Consider the following 18,731-nt stretch of genomic DNA (forward strand, 5'->3'; position numbering starts at 1 on the left):
CCAGAACTTGAACATTAAGCCTTAAGCTTGAAAAACTCTTTTATAATTTATGTTTACTTCTGTGCTCTCGCTTACTGTCTTCTCTGTCTCTGTGCATTTTTCTCTTTTCAGTACATACGTGCAATCAGGGAAATTGAGGTGTTTGCCTCTTCACACTCACAGGTTCCTGCTGCTTTGCTCCGTGACACTCGGTGAGATTGGCAGAGTGAGATGAGCACAGTGCCCCCCACCATTAGCGTATTGGGCAGCCTGGTCAACACAACTGTATGGGCATGAGTGTGCATATGTGTTAGCGCTCTCTGATAGTGCTAAGTGGGGTAGATTTTGTCCCTAATCAGCATGTTGCAAACCTAGTCAAGCTGGTTTAAAAGCTATTCATGCAGAAGCTCCAAATGCAGTTGTATGTAATGCAGTTTTCTCAAACCTACATGCATTATCTAATTCATTTTAACAGTGTTATGCAAGCTGTTTGTCGCATTAAGGCGCACAAAGCGGATTCAAAATGTTTAGCTAGACACTTGTCTATATGTACTTGACTATTGGCAGCCCGGAACCTACTTGCCTCGAATGATTACGTACATCATTGTACTGTCAGCATGGCTCCATTTCATACCATCCTGTAAGGAGAAAGTTACAGTTCACTCGCTGTCTGTCCTGGTGAAACACACTCGAGCAAAACAATAACCCCCCCCCACACTAAGTTGCTCTGCGTAAGTCTGTCAGCCATCTGTCTTAAATGGAAAAGAAAAACAAAACAAAATTCTCATCTTGTTTTGGAAGCAGAGTAGCTGCGAAAGATCCAAAGCAGGCACACACTCACAAACAAGCAAACAGACGGACTGACAGAAAATAAACAGACAGATGTCGGCTGTGACAGTACAAGGAAAAATATGCTTATTTGTTGTCACACATGCACAGTCAGTTGGATTTACAGTAACAAGGTCTTATCAGTCACATGCAATGACGGGAAGCGGATCACAAAGACCGAGCAAGTGAGCAACTTAAAACAACATGTCAACATCTCTCACTCTCACTTATTGTTTTTATAAGTCTTCCTGTTTGTTACTTGTTTATTTTTTACGCGCACGAATGTGGCACACATTCTCTGTCAATATCTCATCTGTTTAAAGGTTAAAGTTTTGCTTCTTTCCTTTCCAAAGCTTCTATTTTCATTTGTTTGTTTCTCTCTCGTTCTCTTCTCTTTCGTTTCTTTCTCAGTTTGCCATTGTTTCTCTCTCGTCGTCCTGTCTATCTTAACCACATGCCTGCTCTGCCCTCTTCTCATTTCCTCTTACTCCCTGTGTTCACTTCACATCAATGGGAGGTTGTTGGTGTTCAATGAAAAACCAGTGGCCTTTAAAGTGCAGGTCACAAACTCTGCCTCGTTCCTCTTCTTCTTTTTTTTTTTTTTTTTGCCTGTCTGTCGCGTGTTGTCTGGGACAAAGTCTCCGTCTTTGGTTTCTTTTCCTTTTTTTCTCATGTAATCTCTTGTTGTCGCTCGTGTTTTTTTTTAAGCCTCCGCCCGTCTCTCCTCTTGTTCTCTGCTCTCTCTCCCTTCCACTGTTTCCACTGCATTTCCATGTTTCTGTGACTCTCTCCTCATTTCCTTTGTGTGAGCATCTCTCTGTCTCTCTCTCCCCCTCTCTGTCGGGTGTATTTCCACTCCTCTCTGGAGGAATAAAGCTTTTTGAAGTCCTACCAGAGGAGAAGCGCCTTCAGCCCTAATACACTTCATCCCAGTTACTGACGCTTACTGCATGGCCTACTATTGTCTGCCACAGTGCTCCGTCAACTTTACCAGGGAATTAAACATGAGGCAGCAACTCTCAACGCACACAGTCTCACAGTTGTGATTCTGAACTGGTTCTTGTGTTGCGCAATATATGAACACATATCAATCAATGCCTTTTAAATAAACAACAACAACAACAACAACAACAAAAAAGGTACTTTTGGCCTCGTGACCAGGTACATGTTAAACCAAGTGTTTAAGGTAGACTTAGGTGCACTGCTGCTAGAGCACTTAAATGTGTGGCTATGCTCAGTAAGATGCAGTTGTAATGCAAAACTCCTTTCAGTAACTGTTATTATAGTATCATCATTATCTTATCACACAACAATATTACAGTCTTGCAGGATGGATCTGTAAAAATATTCTCAGTTGCAAAGTTTATAGTTTCTCATTTATTGATATCTTAATTATGTGTTCATAATTATGTGTCTGTATATTCATTTATTCTTCTAATTGTTCTAATTAGTTGTTTATGTAAAGTCAGACGTTGTACGATACCCTCCAAACCAACTTGTATGCCATTGACATTTATGTATAGTATAAGGACCTTGTAAGAGGAAGGTTTGGGTTATTATATAGTGAGGTGTTTTGTCTTAAAGCCAGGTGAGATCTGGGCCTCCTTTGAGACACTTGACTTTAAGCTTTTGACCTTAAGATTTTGATTAATGTTGCTAGCTGCAGTTGTGAACAATATTTCACTGTTCAGTGCAAAACTAAATTGGTTTGATTGCCATTAAACAGAGATTTTACTGTTTCATTTACAGTGCACCAGTGTATTGACCAGTGTATTGACCAGTGACACAAATATTTACAATATGCTTGACTGTAGTGTCAGTATGGCAGAACATATTCATGTACATTAAAATGCTGTTTTAGAAAAGTGCCCTAGTCAAGATAGGCAGCATATGGAAAAGCAAAAGACTTAACAGAAATTCTGTTTTGTGTTGAAGTTTAAACGCCCCTGAATTAACTCTTGTGATAACAAATGTTGTTGTTAACCGCTGAACAGATTCCACAAGTTAGTGTCAAACTTGAAAACTAATAGCAAACAATAAACATTGAATTTACATCTGTCAAAGTAAAAGCCTGACTACATGCAATGTTTAGGACAATTTAGCTTTATCAGCATTAAGAGAGCATCACTATATCATGAGTTGGAGCCCTATATTCAGCACCTCCATTTTCTCCAGTTTGATAATTCTGATGTAGTATAACAGTTAACTTGTCTGCTTCTCTTTATCTTCATATCATCCTCTGTGATTGGTCTACATTTAATGAGGAAAATCAGTTATCTGGAGTCATGTTGTTTAGCAGCTGCAAACTCAAATAAGTGTAACCTTAATTATTTGAGGCAAGCTTTCAGTCAGGGACTCATCCTCTCACGATTGCATATTGGCAAACATTAGAAGATTCATATAATATTGGGTTTAGACTCCAGGCTGAGAAAGTCAACAAAAGGTCTACTTTAGATGAATATATCATTTGACAACGAGAAGGTTCTGGGTTCCAACCGGTTGGCTGGGCCCTGTGTGGAGTTTGCATGTTCACTTTGTGCATGTGTTCTGCCTTCCTCTCACAGTCCATAGACATGCGAGCTAGGTTAATTGGTGATTTTAAATTGGATGTCGGTGTGAGTGAATGGTCTGTGTTGGCTCTGTGATTCACTGGCAACCCGTACAGGGTCTGTGGATGAATGGATGGATCTCCTGGCCAGACCCAGTCATAGTTTAGAGATGCTATAATTTGAGGACCAGTGTCTCTGTTTTCTCATTTACAATTAACTGGCAATATTATTTGGTAATAAAGGAAGCTGTGGGGCTTTGGCTTTGAAGTGAAATGAGAAAATACCTAGTTTTGAAATGAGTTTGGTTGCGAGCGGGTGTACACAAACCCCTTTTCATCTGTCAAAAATCAATCTGTGGTGGTTGTGTTGGCCGGTGATAATAGGCTATGGAGCACCTTTGAGATCAGGTTATTGCCCCTCAAACAAATTAATTTTAGATTTGCTGTCCTTTGTCCAAATCCACCTCATAAAAAGAAAAGTTCAACTTTTATGAGAGTTTTGACTGTGGGTTTTAAAGAAAAGTGTAACTGGTTATTGGCTATACAGCAATTTAAAAGCAATACTATGTGAAGTGGGGATGGGTTATGATTTTTGAATTGGCATTATATCATAAAAAAAAAAATCAAATAGTTTATGAGACTATTGTCTTATCTTTAAAACAAAAAACATTTACTTGTGCCTGATAGCAATACATTACTACCACCAGAGGGTGGCGGTAATGCACCTAAAAGCTGTTTGACAGCTCCCATTAAGCAACAAGAAGAATGTGTTACTGCCAGGTGTTGATAAAACGTGTGGCTATGTGACATAACATGCTACAATACAAACAACAGAAACATGCAAGGATGACCCCAGCCATCAGAAACTTATGCATGGAACTCCTTCACAAATAAGCAAAAATTAGGTGTAGTGCAATCTCCGATAAAGCTGGCATACCATTAACTCAATCAATAATCATGGCTAGCATTGTCACCAGAAGTTTGATGTTAAACAGAGCAAACAATTGCCCTCATCTCAAACACAATAATCAAAGAGATGCTTCTCATCAGCTTTGAACTAAATGAGGGTTTTAGTTTGTTGAGTCCAAGTTTACGGTCGGGAGTCACTCTCTCTTTTTTGTGTGCGTGTGTGTGTCAAAAACTTGCCAGTAAATATCGTATAGTAAGTCTACTTAAAATACCCATCCCTAGTTTGTAGTATGTCTGTACACTTTAGGATATCTGTTCTTGTAGTTGTTCATTGTATAGTTTGCAATTTGTTGAAATGGTATTTTCACAAATAAATGTCTGATATTTTGTTATTCTTTGAGCACATTCATACAAAATTAATTACTAGTATCAAAGTCATCCCTCATTTTGCAAAATTAAAAGATTAATCCTGGCATTGCAACATTACCTCTTGCATAAAATAATTCTGTAAACTGTGTTTCGTGCTTCTGATGTAATCTTAAATACAAGCCGGCACTAATGCCTGTGGTCCAAGCTCAGCCTCATGTATGCATCAGTTTATTGACTACCAGACTGGTTAGTCACCTGGCCTTATTAAAAACAAAACCCTGCTTGAATTATTTATGAAATTCATCAACAGGTCTACCACTACATTAAGGACTCTGATGTTCGATTCAATGAACACCTAGTATCCCTGGTGATTCATAAATATCAGTGCAATCAGCAAATTTGCTTTTATGTTGACAGAGTATCTCTACAATGTCAATGGTGTTATCAGTTCTCTCTGCAGCAGGCATTCTCTGCCACTCTGTCACATCTTGATAACCATCCACCACCTTTACTTGCACACCATTATGGATAATCAGTTAAGAGCACGATGGCATTGTGAGTCTGAAGTGTGTCCTACAAATGAAGCTGGTCCCGGTTCAAGTCCCCATGACTGCTGGATCTCACCTCTGGGGTTTGGTAGAATATCTCAATTACATTTTCATTGTCAGCCAACTCCATCTCCATTCAGAGGGTAGGGCAGTAGTACTCTGACTCTGTCACAGTAATCTCTGCTGTGGGAGTTTCATAAATCAGTCCTAATTAAACAGGCGGCAGATTTTGCGTGACGGGAAGCGGTTAATGTTGTCCTTACTGAACGAGCCTAGCACAGTTCAGTTTCACTTACGGTCTTACTCAGCATAATCTTATGTGTAGAGGAAAGAATATCCTCAGTATTACCATGGAAATAAGATAATGAAGACTGGAACACAACAGCACTAAGGAGGTGAAGGTGTTTGCCCGACATCGTGCTATATCTTAAGTAATTGAATTATACAAACAGAATAAGAAATTCTATAGGTTCTATAACGATACAGAATCAAAACAGTCTCTCACTACATGTTACATTTTATGTCTGAAACTGAAAAAAATAAAATGTGTTCCTGTGGCTTATTTTCTTTATTAAAAGACAAATGAGCAACTACAGATGTATCAAGTCAGTGGCCAAAACATTCATGATTTTGACAGTTATCACTTTGTCCAGCGCAGGGAAAAAAACAACAGCTCCATTGAATAAACTACATGCACAGCAGAGCGGGTACTTGATTTAGTTTCACCCATATCCATAAAAGGCACCTCCTTTAATGTATTTCCGACAATACTCTATGGTCAAGCTATGACATTTAGCCCATGGATGTCCAGGGCTTATGGAAAATGAGGTTCATAAAAACTCAATTTAAGAGGGCTCAAAGGTTTCTGGACACTTGTAGCAACCATAGACTGTACATAAAAGTGGACGTAACTTCTGGGTTTTGAAAAAGGAGGCCAGTGTGGAAGTGCCTTTAACTGCAGTAGCACCGAGGGCCACTAGGGGCTGGGTCCAAAAATGGCTCTGGCTCCATAGACTGCCATTCAACTTCTCTCATTAAATACAAACTCAGTAAATATTTTCCAGAAGTTTTTATGGTGTCATTTTCTAAAGTTACTCCTTCTTATTAGTTTTCTGGCAGTCCATTGGAATATAATTCCATCTTTAATTACATATTAGCCCTAAAAAGTGGTGTGTTTGGGAGCGTGTCTGGTGGTTGACAGGTCTGTGGTGCAGTCAGGTTTCTGCTTTTGGTGGGTGGGAGCACTGTCCTTAGGATCCCAATCAGATTGATTCTGATTGGGAAACTCCTCCCCAGTTTATCCAAATATGGTCACTTCTGGCTCCAAAATAACAAAATGGCGACGGCCAAAATACCACACTCTAGGCTTCAGAAGTGCAGTTCACAAACCAAAGGGTGACATCACAGTTGGTTTCACCAGTACTGAAGAGCTCACATGTGGCTCAAGGTTGTAGAGTGAGGTGGAGTTGTCGGTAAGATGAGTAAAAAAAAGATGGCCATGCAAGTGAGGACAAGAGTAGTGCTGTAAAAAGTCTCTTCACTGGATGAATGAAAGAAAAAAGTCAATACAATACATTAACATATCCTTTGACTGTCTTTAGCTTCAAACAAACCTTCTGCTTCCCCTTAAGCTGCCTGTCCACCCTATAACATGTAATTAATCTCATTTTAAGCAATGCACACAGAGAAGCTGCAAATACACACACACTCCCCCCACCCCTCACCTCCCCCACACACACCACCACACCAGCTTAATGTATTTTTCTCCCCCTCTCCTCTGTATAGCATTTCAAATGTGGCAAATGTTCCACCTCAGGATCTGAGATGTTGTTGGCACCGCTGGCATTTTACATTGCACAAAATATTTCTTCCTTTATCATCATCTGCAGGTTTCTATATTTTCCGTTGTGCTTGCAATCCCCGTGAAGCAATCATTTACTTTGATGCACGAGCACAAAGATTGATCAAAGATTTCAGATTGCGACGCCTTAGCTGTGAAGAGCAGCCACAAAATGAATATCAAATGCCATCTGAGCTTTAGATTGTGAGAACATCCCATCTTTGGGATGTAATGGAGCGCACTGTCAATATGGAAAGCATCTTTTCATTCAAAGCTCATTTCTGTAGGGACGGCGAATGCAGTGCATAGAGTTCAGCTACATTTAATTCTATAGTTTGGTGTTGGATTCTGATATTTGGGAGCAGATTCTGGGTCCAGTGAAGCGTGTTTCCCCTTCCTTAATCTGGACCTAACTGTACCCCTTGCCCTAAACAGTTCTCTCTGCTGATGATTTGGAATCAAATGTTCTGATGTACTGATGCTGTTGCTGTTAATGTGATAATGTGTTTCCACATTGCTGTGTGATGGAACCAAAAAAGGAAGTACCTGCAAAGTGCTGCACTTTAATATATATATATTTTTTAATTTAGAACAAGGCCGACCGAGGCCACCAGATGTTTTTGTCTTCCAAGTTGGACGCTGTGCAGGTAAATGTGAGGTCAATGATTGTGTCTAACCTGCGTTCTTATGTTCTTGTCTCTGTCTCTCTCTTTGCACAGCTGGATGCTCGGTGAAGCATGGTGTTGAAGATGGGTAGAATGCGCTTAATGGGGCCACTGTCACGGGGCCAGGTCAAATGGCTGAGCCTAACGGGGACGGGAGTCCTTTATCTGCTGCTGCTATCAACCTGTCTCGGCCAAGACACCGAAGGTAAAGGGAGTCTCTCTTTGCGTCTCCTCCTCTCTCTGCTTTGTCTCTTTGTCTATTTTCTAATTCAGAGTAGGTTTAAGTTGTCTGAGCAGGGACTGTTTTGACTTTGTTTTAAAGTAAGTCCCAAGATTTTTCTAATGCAAAATTCATTTGTGTGGTACATTGTCAGAGGGTGTGGGTAGTATCCTCAGTTTTACTTTTTATATCATCTACCGCAGTCCTTTCCTGTTTTTATTCCATTTCATAGCCACTTCTATCCAACACTTTAACATTGATACGTTCCGCTTGAGCCATAAAGTTAATATTTGATTCTATTGAATTTACAACTTAAATGCAGCGTACCATGTAATAATACACTGATTGTGTGATAATAATAGTCCTCACTACTCACCCAGTAATAAGTACATCCTCTCTCAGTTTTGCAGAGTCTATATTAAGATACTAATGCTGGAGAGATGCATAGTGTCTGGAGATTTTTAGCCACATTAGCTCCATGGCTCAAGTAATGTCAGTGCTTGTTTGGCACTTTGGTCCAGATTGAAATATCCCAACTCTTGGAGATACTACAGTGATTTGTTTTAGACACGAAAAGTAAAGTAATGAAGCTGATGAAAAGTAACGCCATGAATAGTTTGTATTTATCAATCATACAGTTTATACATTAGTGCAGTAACAGAAAAAAACTAAATCACTTATTTAGTGTGACCGTCCTTTGCCTTTGAAGGTGTTTTCACCCATGAGAGTCTCGACCAAGGTCCGAAACAAGGTACATGATGTTACATTGTTTGAATTCAATCCAGTTAGTTCAAATCTCATATAATATTGTGAGTGTACTGGTTTGTAGATGGGTGTGAGTCTGACGTTCACGTGTTCTCAATTGGTCCGGTAACCTTTCCTGAATGGATTGATGTCCTTGCCATGATACTATTATTTATTTATTTTTTCATGGCATTTGTACCAGCATTTATTTTCCTCTTCAAAAATAAGTTATAGGTTTCTGCATTTTTATTAGCTTTTCATGTTGACCTTTGATTTCTTTGTCAGACCAAATCACCACACTCTAAATAAACCAAACCATGATTCAGTTTGAAGCGGAGCGAGATCACCTCTTTTGGGAGATCAGTTTCTGATCATTTGGGGCACCTTTCACACCTGCTATTTTGATTCAAACAAAACTGAAAAGTGTGAAAGTACCCTAAAACCGCTACAATTGTCCTTGGTACAGCTAGGCACACTTTTCCAATGCACTTGGAAAGTTGGCAAACAATCTGGGAGAAGTTGCCACAGTTTATCTCCATTTTTTTCTGTCTCTTCATGTACTCCCAGACTGACTTGATGAAGTTGAGATACGGACTCTGTGTGTGTGTGTGTGTGTGTGTGTGTGTGTGTGTGTGTGTGTGTGTGTGTGTGTGTGTGTGTGTGTGTGTGTGTGTGTGTGTGTGTGTGTGTGTGTGTGTGTGTGTGTGTGTGTGTGTGTGTGTGTGTGTGTGTGTGTGTGGAGGGGGGAGGGGAGAGGCGGGGGGTGAACAGATACACAGAGCTGCTTGAAGTCTTGTTACCTTGTCCTGACAAACCAGAAGGATGCCAAGAGAACTATGTGCCTTTACAATCCCATTGCAACACATTACAGGCAAAAAAACAACAACTAAAATTTGCATGCTGAATACCCAAATTCTTAAATCTGTTTTACAGACAGACATTCATGAAAAGATGTGACTCATTTAACCAATGATATGTCATTTCTAATTAAATATAACTGTTAATGAAAAAGGAAACTGTGATGTACAATTATAACATAATGATGATAAACATGATAATAATGGCCATCTTAGCCAAAGTCCTGATAGAGGAAACAATCTAATTGTTTAGGTGGATGTTACTATAATCCTCAGTTTTAGAGCCCTGATGTGACACAAAGTCTCTTCTCTCACTTCAGAAAGTATGAGTAATCCGCACTTCATTTTACAATAGCCACAGTTGACGGGAAAAAAAAAAATCAGACGCTGATATTTTAATGTTGAAAGAACATCCCGTAACTGAGGGGAAACTGAAGCAAGTTTAAATAGAAATTAAGTCATCACCAAAGAGAGACCTCAGCATTATACTCCCTTGACTTTCTGCTCGATTTATCAGAATATTAATATTCCATTTAACTCGTAGTCTGTGAGATTTATCTGGTTGGCATTTAGCTGACGGGGGGGCTCTAGCTGGAGGTGAACGTCTGCCAGAGTACGCTTCTGCGAAGAAGTAGAAGGGGATCATCTGTGAGCATCAAGTATGTCTGTCAGTGTAGTTTTTTTTTTGTGAATTACACAATTCTAAACATCGCTTCAATTCAGATCTCCCCGGACCCATCTGTATCTCTCCTCCCCATCACATCCGTCCACATGTATTCTGTTACACCTGCACAACCACTGACAGGGTCTCACAAACAGGATTGCAGGCATTATGCGGGCGGATCTGTACATAAGAATAGTATGTTTTAATGAGCCTGGGTCTCCAGTTGACAGACAATGTTGTACTTGGTGTTGATCCCCCGATGACATGAGTGCTGGTGTGATTTTAATGAGCTCGAGTGCCAGGACAAGCGGTTGATTTCAGCTGTTTGCACCACAGCACGACAAGGGTACTAGCATGTTTTAATTAGTGTGGGTCCCTTAGCACCAGGCTATATTTACTCCCTTTCGGTTTTCTGAGTGTGAAGGATACCAGGATGTTTTTAATGACCCTCAATCGCAGTGTGAGAAACCTCACAATGTGTCAAATCAGGCCTTAAAGTTTAATAGCTCCAAACCCTTTTACTCCTGTTTGTTTTTCTTCTCTAGAAACATTTCACAACTTCTGCTTAAGCTCAATGTTTTAGCACTGATATCAGTTTGACTTGTAGCACACCAGCAGCTTAATTTAGCCATTGTTACAGATTCAAACTCAACAGTTCTCTGTGCTCAGGAACTATAGCCGAGTGACAAACAGCAGAGTAAAATGCAAACTTCTGTTGAATTCCCATACTTGAGTTGACTGAATTATCCATTTATTTGAAGCCAGTTGTGTGTAAGCGGTGCTTCACTGGTCGTTTTAATTGAATGTGACTTATCTGCGAATGTGAACAAGCCCCGACAGAAGGGATGAAACGAGTTACGCTTGAGTTGTGGTATATTGGTGGTGATGTGTGTGTATCTCTTTGTTCATAATGTTCTTTTCTGAAGCTGTGAGTGAATATTACCTGTGGTAGTGTGGCACTGCTGCAGTGGAAATATAAAGGCGGTTTGCTAAAAAAAAAAAAAAAGACTACCAATAAGGTACTTTCTCTGTCCTATTCCACCATAACTTTCACAGGCAAGCCATATTTCTACAAGATGTACAAAAAAAAAAAAGTTTTTATTGCAATGTAAATCACAGTCACATGACTATGGTCCGTTCCCAAACCAATTGCTACTCACTAGCCCTTAACCACTCTGCATTAACTCACTCTTTTTTTTAGAGCAGCCTTTAACTAACCGGCATTGCCACCATGTGATATTTGCTGTGCCGAAAATCGCCAATCTGTAAACAACACAGACCCTCCAATGCGACCAGTACAAGCCATGTTGGTAAATGATTATGCAGACGTATTTATGGTACTGTTCTTCCTTCGACTTTCTTTGATATTTACTAGCATTACTACAACTATTTATATCATTGCGTTGGCAGTTGCCGCCACTGCTTTTGTTGGAATTGAATTTCAATAGAAACACTTCAAGGTCATTGCACTTCGCCATCTCCACTGCTTGTTGATTCCTTGGAACCTTCATACAAACAGGGTGTCCAGAGGTTAAGCACAGCAGAAACTAAAGCTTTGAGCAATAAATAGGTGGTTAAAGACCAGCTAAGGGATGATATAAATAAACAGGCAGATTGTTGGACACTCTTGCATTCGTCCACCATGAAACATCTGTCACTATAGATGCTGATTAACAACATGCTCATTCCACTGTGGTGCTAGCCTAATATATATTGACTATTGTTTAACACCGTATCCTAAACATTCAGCACGTCATTAAAAATGTTTTTTTTTAATGTTTATATTCACAAAAATGCAGTTTTATGCCTTTACCCCCTCTCACATGTTTGACATAATTGTGTGGCTGCTAGTGGAGAACAATATGTAAATTAAAGTGAACTGGCTCATTAAAACTTTTACTTGATGTCACTACTTGTGAAAATAAAACTTGCTGGGTAGCTTTAATTAGTGAGATTGAGGTTTTTTTTTTTTTTTAATGTGTTAAGGCCTGCACAGGGATAGGGAAACAGAAGCAGGTGACTAGCATTGAGGCTTTACTGTATGCACTCCTTGTCCATCAGTTACCACATGGATCAGACCACCTGACTGAATCACTATCCAACATCTCTTTTTGTGCATTTCAAAGAGTGAAAAACCAAATCCAGAGTGCTGTAGTTATATTTGTATATACAGTACATCCATTCAATTCATTTTAATGCTATGAAGTGCTTTTATGAAAGTCTGTTCTTCTGGCTGCCAAAGTAACGACCATTTCAACATCTTCCATCATTTTCAAAGCTCCACATCAAACAAGAAGCTGACTCTTAATCATGCATCAAATAATACTTTTGTTCTTTGTTCACCAGGCTGACTGTATCAGATTGTGTAGGTGTTCCAGATATTTAGTCCACCCTTTGTCTGTCTGTGATGGAGGAGGACAGAGTTTGTGCCCTGAAGATCCAACTGGGACTGAAACGTTGTCATTAAACCTTTGTGGCTTGAAGCGAGTGTGCAGGCGTAACTTTTTTTCCCCATTGGTGCTGTCCTCTAATGGTCTTGCTCCTATTGTATGTGAAGTGTGTATAATTATTCTCCCCTACAATTCATTATAAATATGCAGCCACTCTTATGTCAGCTGTGTCAGTGTGATAGACTGAAGCTTCAGATCTATGCCATATTTTGTGGGTTAGGATTGTGTCAGTGTGTGTTGATGTGAGTGGAGTTTCCAAGGTGATTTTTTTTTTAGTTTACCATTGCCTCCCTTTAGTTGTTAGATGTTTCACGGGAAGTGAATGTCTCTCCTAACATCTCACATCAGCATTACTTTCTCTTCTCTCTCTGTCTTTGTCCTTCTCTCTGCTTTTTTTTTTTCATCTACCATTTCTTCTCATCAGTCCTTGACATCTCACTGATACCTCCATCGCTGAAGCACACTGGTATTTCTCTAGATCAGAGGTTTTCAACAGGGGGTGTCCGTATATTCAGTATATTTTATAGAATATATATAGCAGGGGGTCCCTGCTCCATCTCTCTATCAGTTTGGGGGTACTTGGCCTGAAAAATGTTGAAGACCCCTGCTCTAGATTGTTTTTTGTCCAGCTCTCCCTTTGCTTCTGGAACTTTACCCCTCTCACATTTATTGCTGTATCTACTACATCACTACCTCAGTTGCTTTCGCTTCATCCCTGCATATTCCTTTCAACAAACAAAACTTCAGCACCTGTTAAAATCCAAATGACATTCATTGTAATAAAGTGTTGAACTTGTCCTTTAAATCTTTTGATGAGTTTACTCATCTTTATAGAACATCCAACATCCAGATTTTTCCTACAGACATCAATGTGCATGCTTACAGTTGGTGGACACCATAGGAGCGTTTGGGGTTACCGGAGGAGTGTTTACGCATTTCCACCGTGTGTCTGCAGAACAAGTGCTGTCTGATTACCACCACTACTGCTGTCAGCTGTGTTCAGCCCTGCACTGGCTAGGAACAGACCTGACACCCTGAGACAGAGACCGAGAGAGAGAGAGGGAGAAAGTCGGGATAATGGATAAGCCAGCACAGTGACAAAGTGGTGATCCCTACAGCACTGAGCCTGTGTGTGTGTCTTTGTGTGTGTGTGTGGTTTTTTTTGTGTGTGCGAGGGGTCCACCATCCGTTTTCTCTCGAGATACATCAATCTAACACAAGGTCACACACTGTCTCTCTTCGACAATCCTCTCTTTTTTCTCCTCCTCTTCCTCTTCTCACAAGTCCCTTCTTCCTCTCCTCATCCTCTCTGATTTCAGTCGATCCTCTTCTGCCAATTGTCTCCTTCTTTTCTTTTCTCAACTCCCATCAAATCGTCTCCTCTCCTCTCCCCTCTCCAGTTTTTGTCCCCTGTGTTCCTCCTCTGCCCTCCATGGATGAATGGATAGAAGGGAAGGATGGATGGAGAGATGAATGGGTGATGGATGAATGGCCGGCTGGTTGGGTAGAGGAGGGAAGGCAGAGAGGAATCGGACTCTGGGGAGATGTGTAGATTGGTGTACCTGCTGATGGAGGCTTAAAAAGGACATGACACATGAGAACTTTTAGAGGAAAAACCACCCATTTGCCTGTCTGCCGGAATTTCTACCCTTTACCACCATGTCTTTCAATTCTCCCGTTTGAAACACATGTGCAGTATATTTTTAGAAGTCCCGCCTGTCAGTCGGTTCTGTAGTGAAATTATATGTTTTGCGCTGTGCTGCGGACCAGACACCAGGGCATGGGATATAATGAATGAGCAGAATTACTAGCTCTGCTTCTTGTTTTAACATGTTCATTTGCGCTGTTTTAACAATGCGATTTTAATGAGTAAATTCTCCTGAAGGGGCTCTTTGCATATTAAGTAAGTTACATCAAAAAGGCCCAATGTGTAATTAACTTAAAAACCCTGTGAAACACTATTAATGGTCAAATGCCCACACATACTGTGGGAATGCTACACACATATGGTTCATATTATTAGGTCAGTGTGATGCCATTAATCCTCATTAATTCTATTGTGTGCACACTCAAACAACATGCAGTATTGTAGAAAATTGTCTTAAAGACCATTTCTTTAAATTACTTCTCAAGATATGACTTGAAGCATTTCCTTCATCTGACTGTTCCGTCGCCTCATTATATTATCTATTTCAGGGTGGACAGTTTTATCACAAAATGTTTACTTTGTCATTTTATTTAGTTGTGCCACATCGAAATGATGTAGCCATCAATCATACTGTGGAAACTGCTTTTTCAAACTACTCCCTTCTTTTAGAGTAATTTTGTTTTAGATATCTGATGAACACAGACGTCGCCCCTGATAACGCCCATTTGCCTTCATTGCTACTGCATGTTCACATATTACTCCACCATATTTTGGAGTTCGCCATCATTGGGTTTTCCTATTCACAGTCTAGACTTCAGGCAAAGTGTCCAAGCGGATATATAACAGATGGGAGCAAGCAGAATGCAGTCAAGTACAACTTATTCAAATGAGCTCAAATTTTTCACAACATGGTATCATAGAAAATGTATTAAAATGCTTTCGAGACTATTTCTGCCTGAAATCAGAAAGTTACCAGCCACTGTGCTACCCTTAAGATTATTATGAAAATCTTTAAATGTAATTTACAATTTTAGGAGTTTTTGGCACAATATGATGCAAGTTTTGAATATTATTGTTGGATTGTGTTTCTATTCAATGCCAGGATGTATATTACCATTATTAATTTAGCATGATAATTAGTGAGCTTGACCTAGTTGCTGGTAGGTGGATGTGTTCAGGCAACATATCTGTTTTCACTTCTTTTAAGTGTGTATGCTAAGATGAGCTAGCTGTAATTCCTGCAAGTAGCTACTGTGTACATATATATATCTATATATATCTATATATATCTATATATATAAGGGCTTTTCATGTGCTCTCGGCAAATATGGATTAAATGTATTTGCTAAATTTTGCTCCAAGTTTTATTTTTGTTTTACAACATTTACAACAGCCACCTTTGACTCCTTTCCTAATGCCTGAGAAGCAGGTAGAAAATAAAAATCTGCAGAAGATTACCTTCTTCTCTTTCCACCCTCTGAAATGATCTCACCATGCGTCACTCACAGGCCCAATCTGAAACATTATTTGATGAAATTAGTTCAATTATTTCAATGGAAGCAGGCCAGGGTGATGGCTCAAAAGGATCAGGGATGCTTGTGGTGTTCTTCAGTGTCATTTGGGAGGAAAGCAGCCTTGGCTCAGCAATCCTTCATGTTAGTCCATGTCATCTGATTTTGTGCCCTGGAGGCAACCGCTACAGAAACGGCTAATTTCTCATTGGATTACATGTACTGAAGCTATGATTCAGATTTTCCTTCCAGAATATGTTCTTTTGGTCTACCCAAGCGACAGCCCACCGTGACGTCACCCACTGGTTTACAAACTACTGTTCAAAGCCTCAAGTGTGGCATTTTTTCCCGTCGCCACCTTGTTTTTTTTCTTTTTAATTAGAAGTGAACATATTTGAAAGAGAAGGTGGAATTGTGAAGGAGTGAGGGGTGTATCTGACTGAGAACCAGAGGACACTACTCCCACCCACCTATACCAATCTAACTGCCCCCAAGGCATGTCAATCAAACCAGGAGTGCCCTGAAACATACCTCTCTTTGAGGCTTAATATCTAATTGATTATGTAATTATTTTCAGAAGGACCACCAAAAGGAGAGAATTTAGTGAATGACACCATAATAACCAATACAATTTATTGACTTTGCATTTCTTGAAACAAGTTGATGCTGTTTAAATTAAGCCTGATGTTTTTTTTGTAGCAAGTCCCTAGTGGCCCTCATTGGTATTGCACTTAAAGGCACTTCCACATTGGCTTCACTTTTCAGACTAGGAGTATTCTCGGCTTCCCCAGGCATTTTATAGACGTATTGCCCCGTAAATCCCATTTCTATGTCTCATATAATACTTTAATGTACCTTAATACACGCAAATGTTTTCTGCATGAGCCTTGTATGGTGTTGAGTCTCCATTCTTGGTTTAAAGGACCAGTTAACAGTTTGGGATTTACATTCATTCCCTATTTTCAGAGACAAGATCAATAAATATGATCCTAAAGCTAACACCCTATTAGTTTAGCTTAGCATAAAGAAAGACACAGGCAGAAACATGGCTCAAAGTGTGGATTTAAAGCTTACTGATTAAAATAGCATATGTCATTTATTTAATCCATCCAAAAACCAAAGTGGGAAAAACACAATTTTTGCTTTTAAGGAATGCTAAACACAACAACACAACCCTAAAGACATCAATAATACTGTTCTCTTCTATCTTATGTCTTTGGAGTGACTCATTCTCCGTATCCAATACACCCTATCTCAATACATCACACAATCAACCTTGTCCAGGTGCCCCATTGAGTCACAGCCTCAGCATGTATATTTTATGGTAACTCTAGCATGTGTGACTTTGCAAATACAGACAGAAATAAGGTCTCGATTGTGTCAACTGTGTAAAGTGGTGTGAATGTGCACATGCAGTTGTGTGAAACGGTTCCTAAGCAGCGTGCATGTATTTGCGTGTCACAGAGACAGTTGCTAAGCCGTGTGTCTGTGTGTACTGAAACAGCCGGAGTTGTTTTCAACAAGCTCAAAGCTTGCTTGGAGTCTCGGATGACTGCTGTGGTCTTCAGCGGCAGTCAAAGTCACTTGTCTCTCTCCTCTTCTTTAGTCAACTTAATGGAGACTATTTTTCTGCCACCCTTTGGCAACTGTTACTTGCTTATTCTTCCTGACAAATTTAGATGGACAGAATTCGAATAGTAAATAAAGAATGTATTGATTGAAACACTCTCGGTTTAAATAAAGAGGTGTTGGATGGATGATGAATCTACAACGGAGCAAACTTTTTTCATTGACAGCCTGTGATAGTGAGATCTATTTCAAAGTTTTAAGCCCTTCTTTATGAGCTCCACACCTTGAATGCTTCACCCTCATTCCCCTCACATAGTTCTCCATGGAGCCTTTCATCAGCTTGACGGAAACCTGGCATTAGATGGATTTATGCACTTGCTCATGCACAAAGTCATTTCAGTGATTTTTTTTTTTTTTCTCCAGAAACTTTGAAAGAGGAGAGCACAAGTATATGCTCAATGGAGAATAAGTGTGCTTATAGGAAGACAAGCACATACCAGTGAAGGAAGAAATGCACAAGTAAACATCTGAAGGCGAGCATGAGTAGACACTTCAGGGGCGTAAAAAAACTGCATACAAGAGAACACTAATTGTGCTATAGGAGGCCCTTTACTGGTTGAAGAAACAGGCCTGTGACCTCTGTGAGAGAAGAGCAGTGAATTTGCATTTCTATGCAATTAACTCTTCATCCTGAATTGCTCTGTCATGCAGAGAGAAAGAGAATTGCTGTGATACGTGATTTAATTCATAAACTGCAAACAGTGCGACAACTAAATAGATTTCATCTTTACTTGGTGTTAATACTTGGAAGAATTTGTTTTATTCAAGATTTAACTGGAAAAAAAAGTGTCTACAATTTCTTCAACATTTACTTTTGCCACAGAGAGACTTAAAATTAGCACTACCTGTCTCCAGTTTTTAAAATATTTAGTTCATTTGGAAATCTCACCGTGTTCATCTGCCACTTCAAGTTACAACCCAGGCTGTTTACTTTTCATATCATTTAATTTTGTATTATTTGAGGGGGAAATCAGACTGACAGGTAGAGAGTCGGAGGCAGATGAGAAGAGACAGGAGAGGGAAGAAACCAAGGGGAGAGAAAGAGGGAGAGATAGAGATGCCCCATAGAGAACAAATGGGTGGTTAGTAATATATGAGGGGCATCAGCTTACACTGAAGGATAAAAAGGCAGTCAGGCAGGGGATACACATCTGTCATCTGCTGTTCACACACACACACACACACACACACACACACACACACACACACACACACACACACACACACACACACACACACACACACACACACACACACACACACACACACACACACACACACACACACACACACACATGCCAGCTGGTAGACTGTGATGTAAC

General features: G+C 39.9%; 1 protein-coding gene across 1 annotated transcript in view; it reads left to right on the forward strand.

Moving 5' to 3' along the window:
- LOC138617045 (protocadherin-15-like) overlaps positions 1-18,731 on the forward strand; it is a 171,894-nt gene that overhangs the window by 15,978 nt on the left and 137,185 nt on the right. The window contains exon 2 of the mRNA XM_069691698.1: positions 7,741-7,891. Coding sequence (XP_069547799.1) covers positions 7,759-7,891 — 133 coding nt within the window. The 5' untranslated portion in view covers positions 7,741-7,758. The remainder of the gene's footprint in view (positions 1-7,740; positions 7,892-18,731) is intronic.

The sequence above is a fragment of the Brachyistius frenatus genome, unplaced genomic scaffold, assembly GCF_029030835.1.
Source record: "Brachyistius frenatus isolate BFR_SWC_R1_liver_20210118 unplaced genomic scaffold, ASM2903083v1 Contig_11, whole genome shotgun sequence".
NCBI classification, from domain to species: Eukaryota; Metazoa; Chordata; class Actinopteri; family Embiotocidae; genus Brachyistius; species Brachyistius frenatus.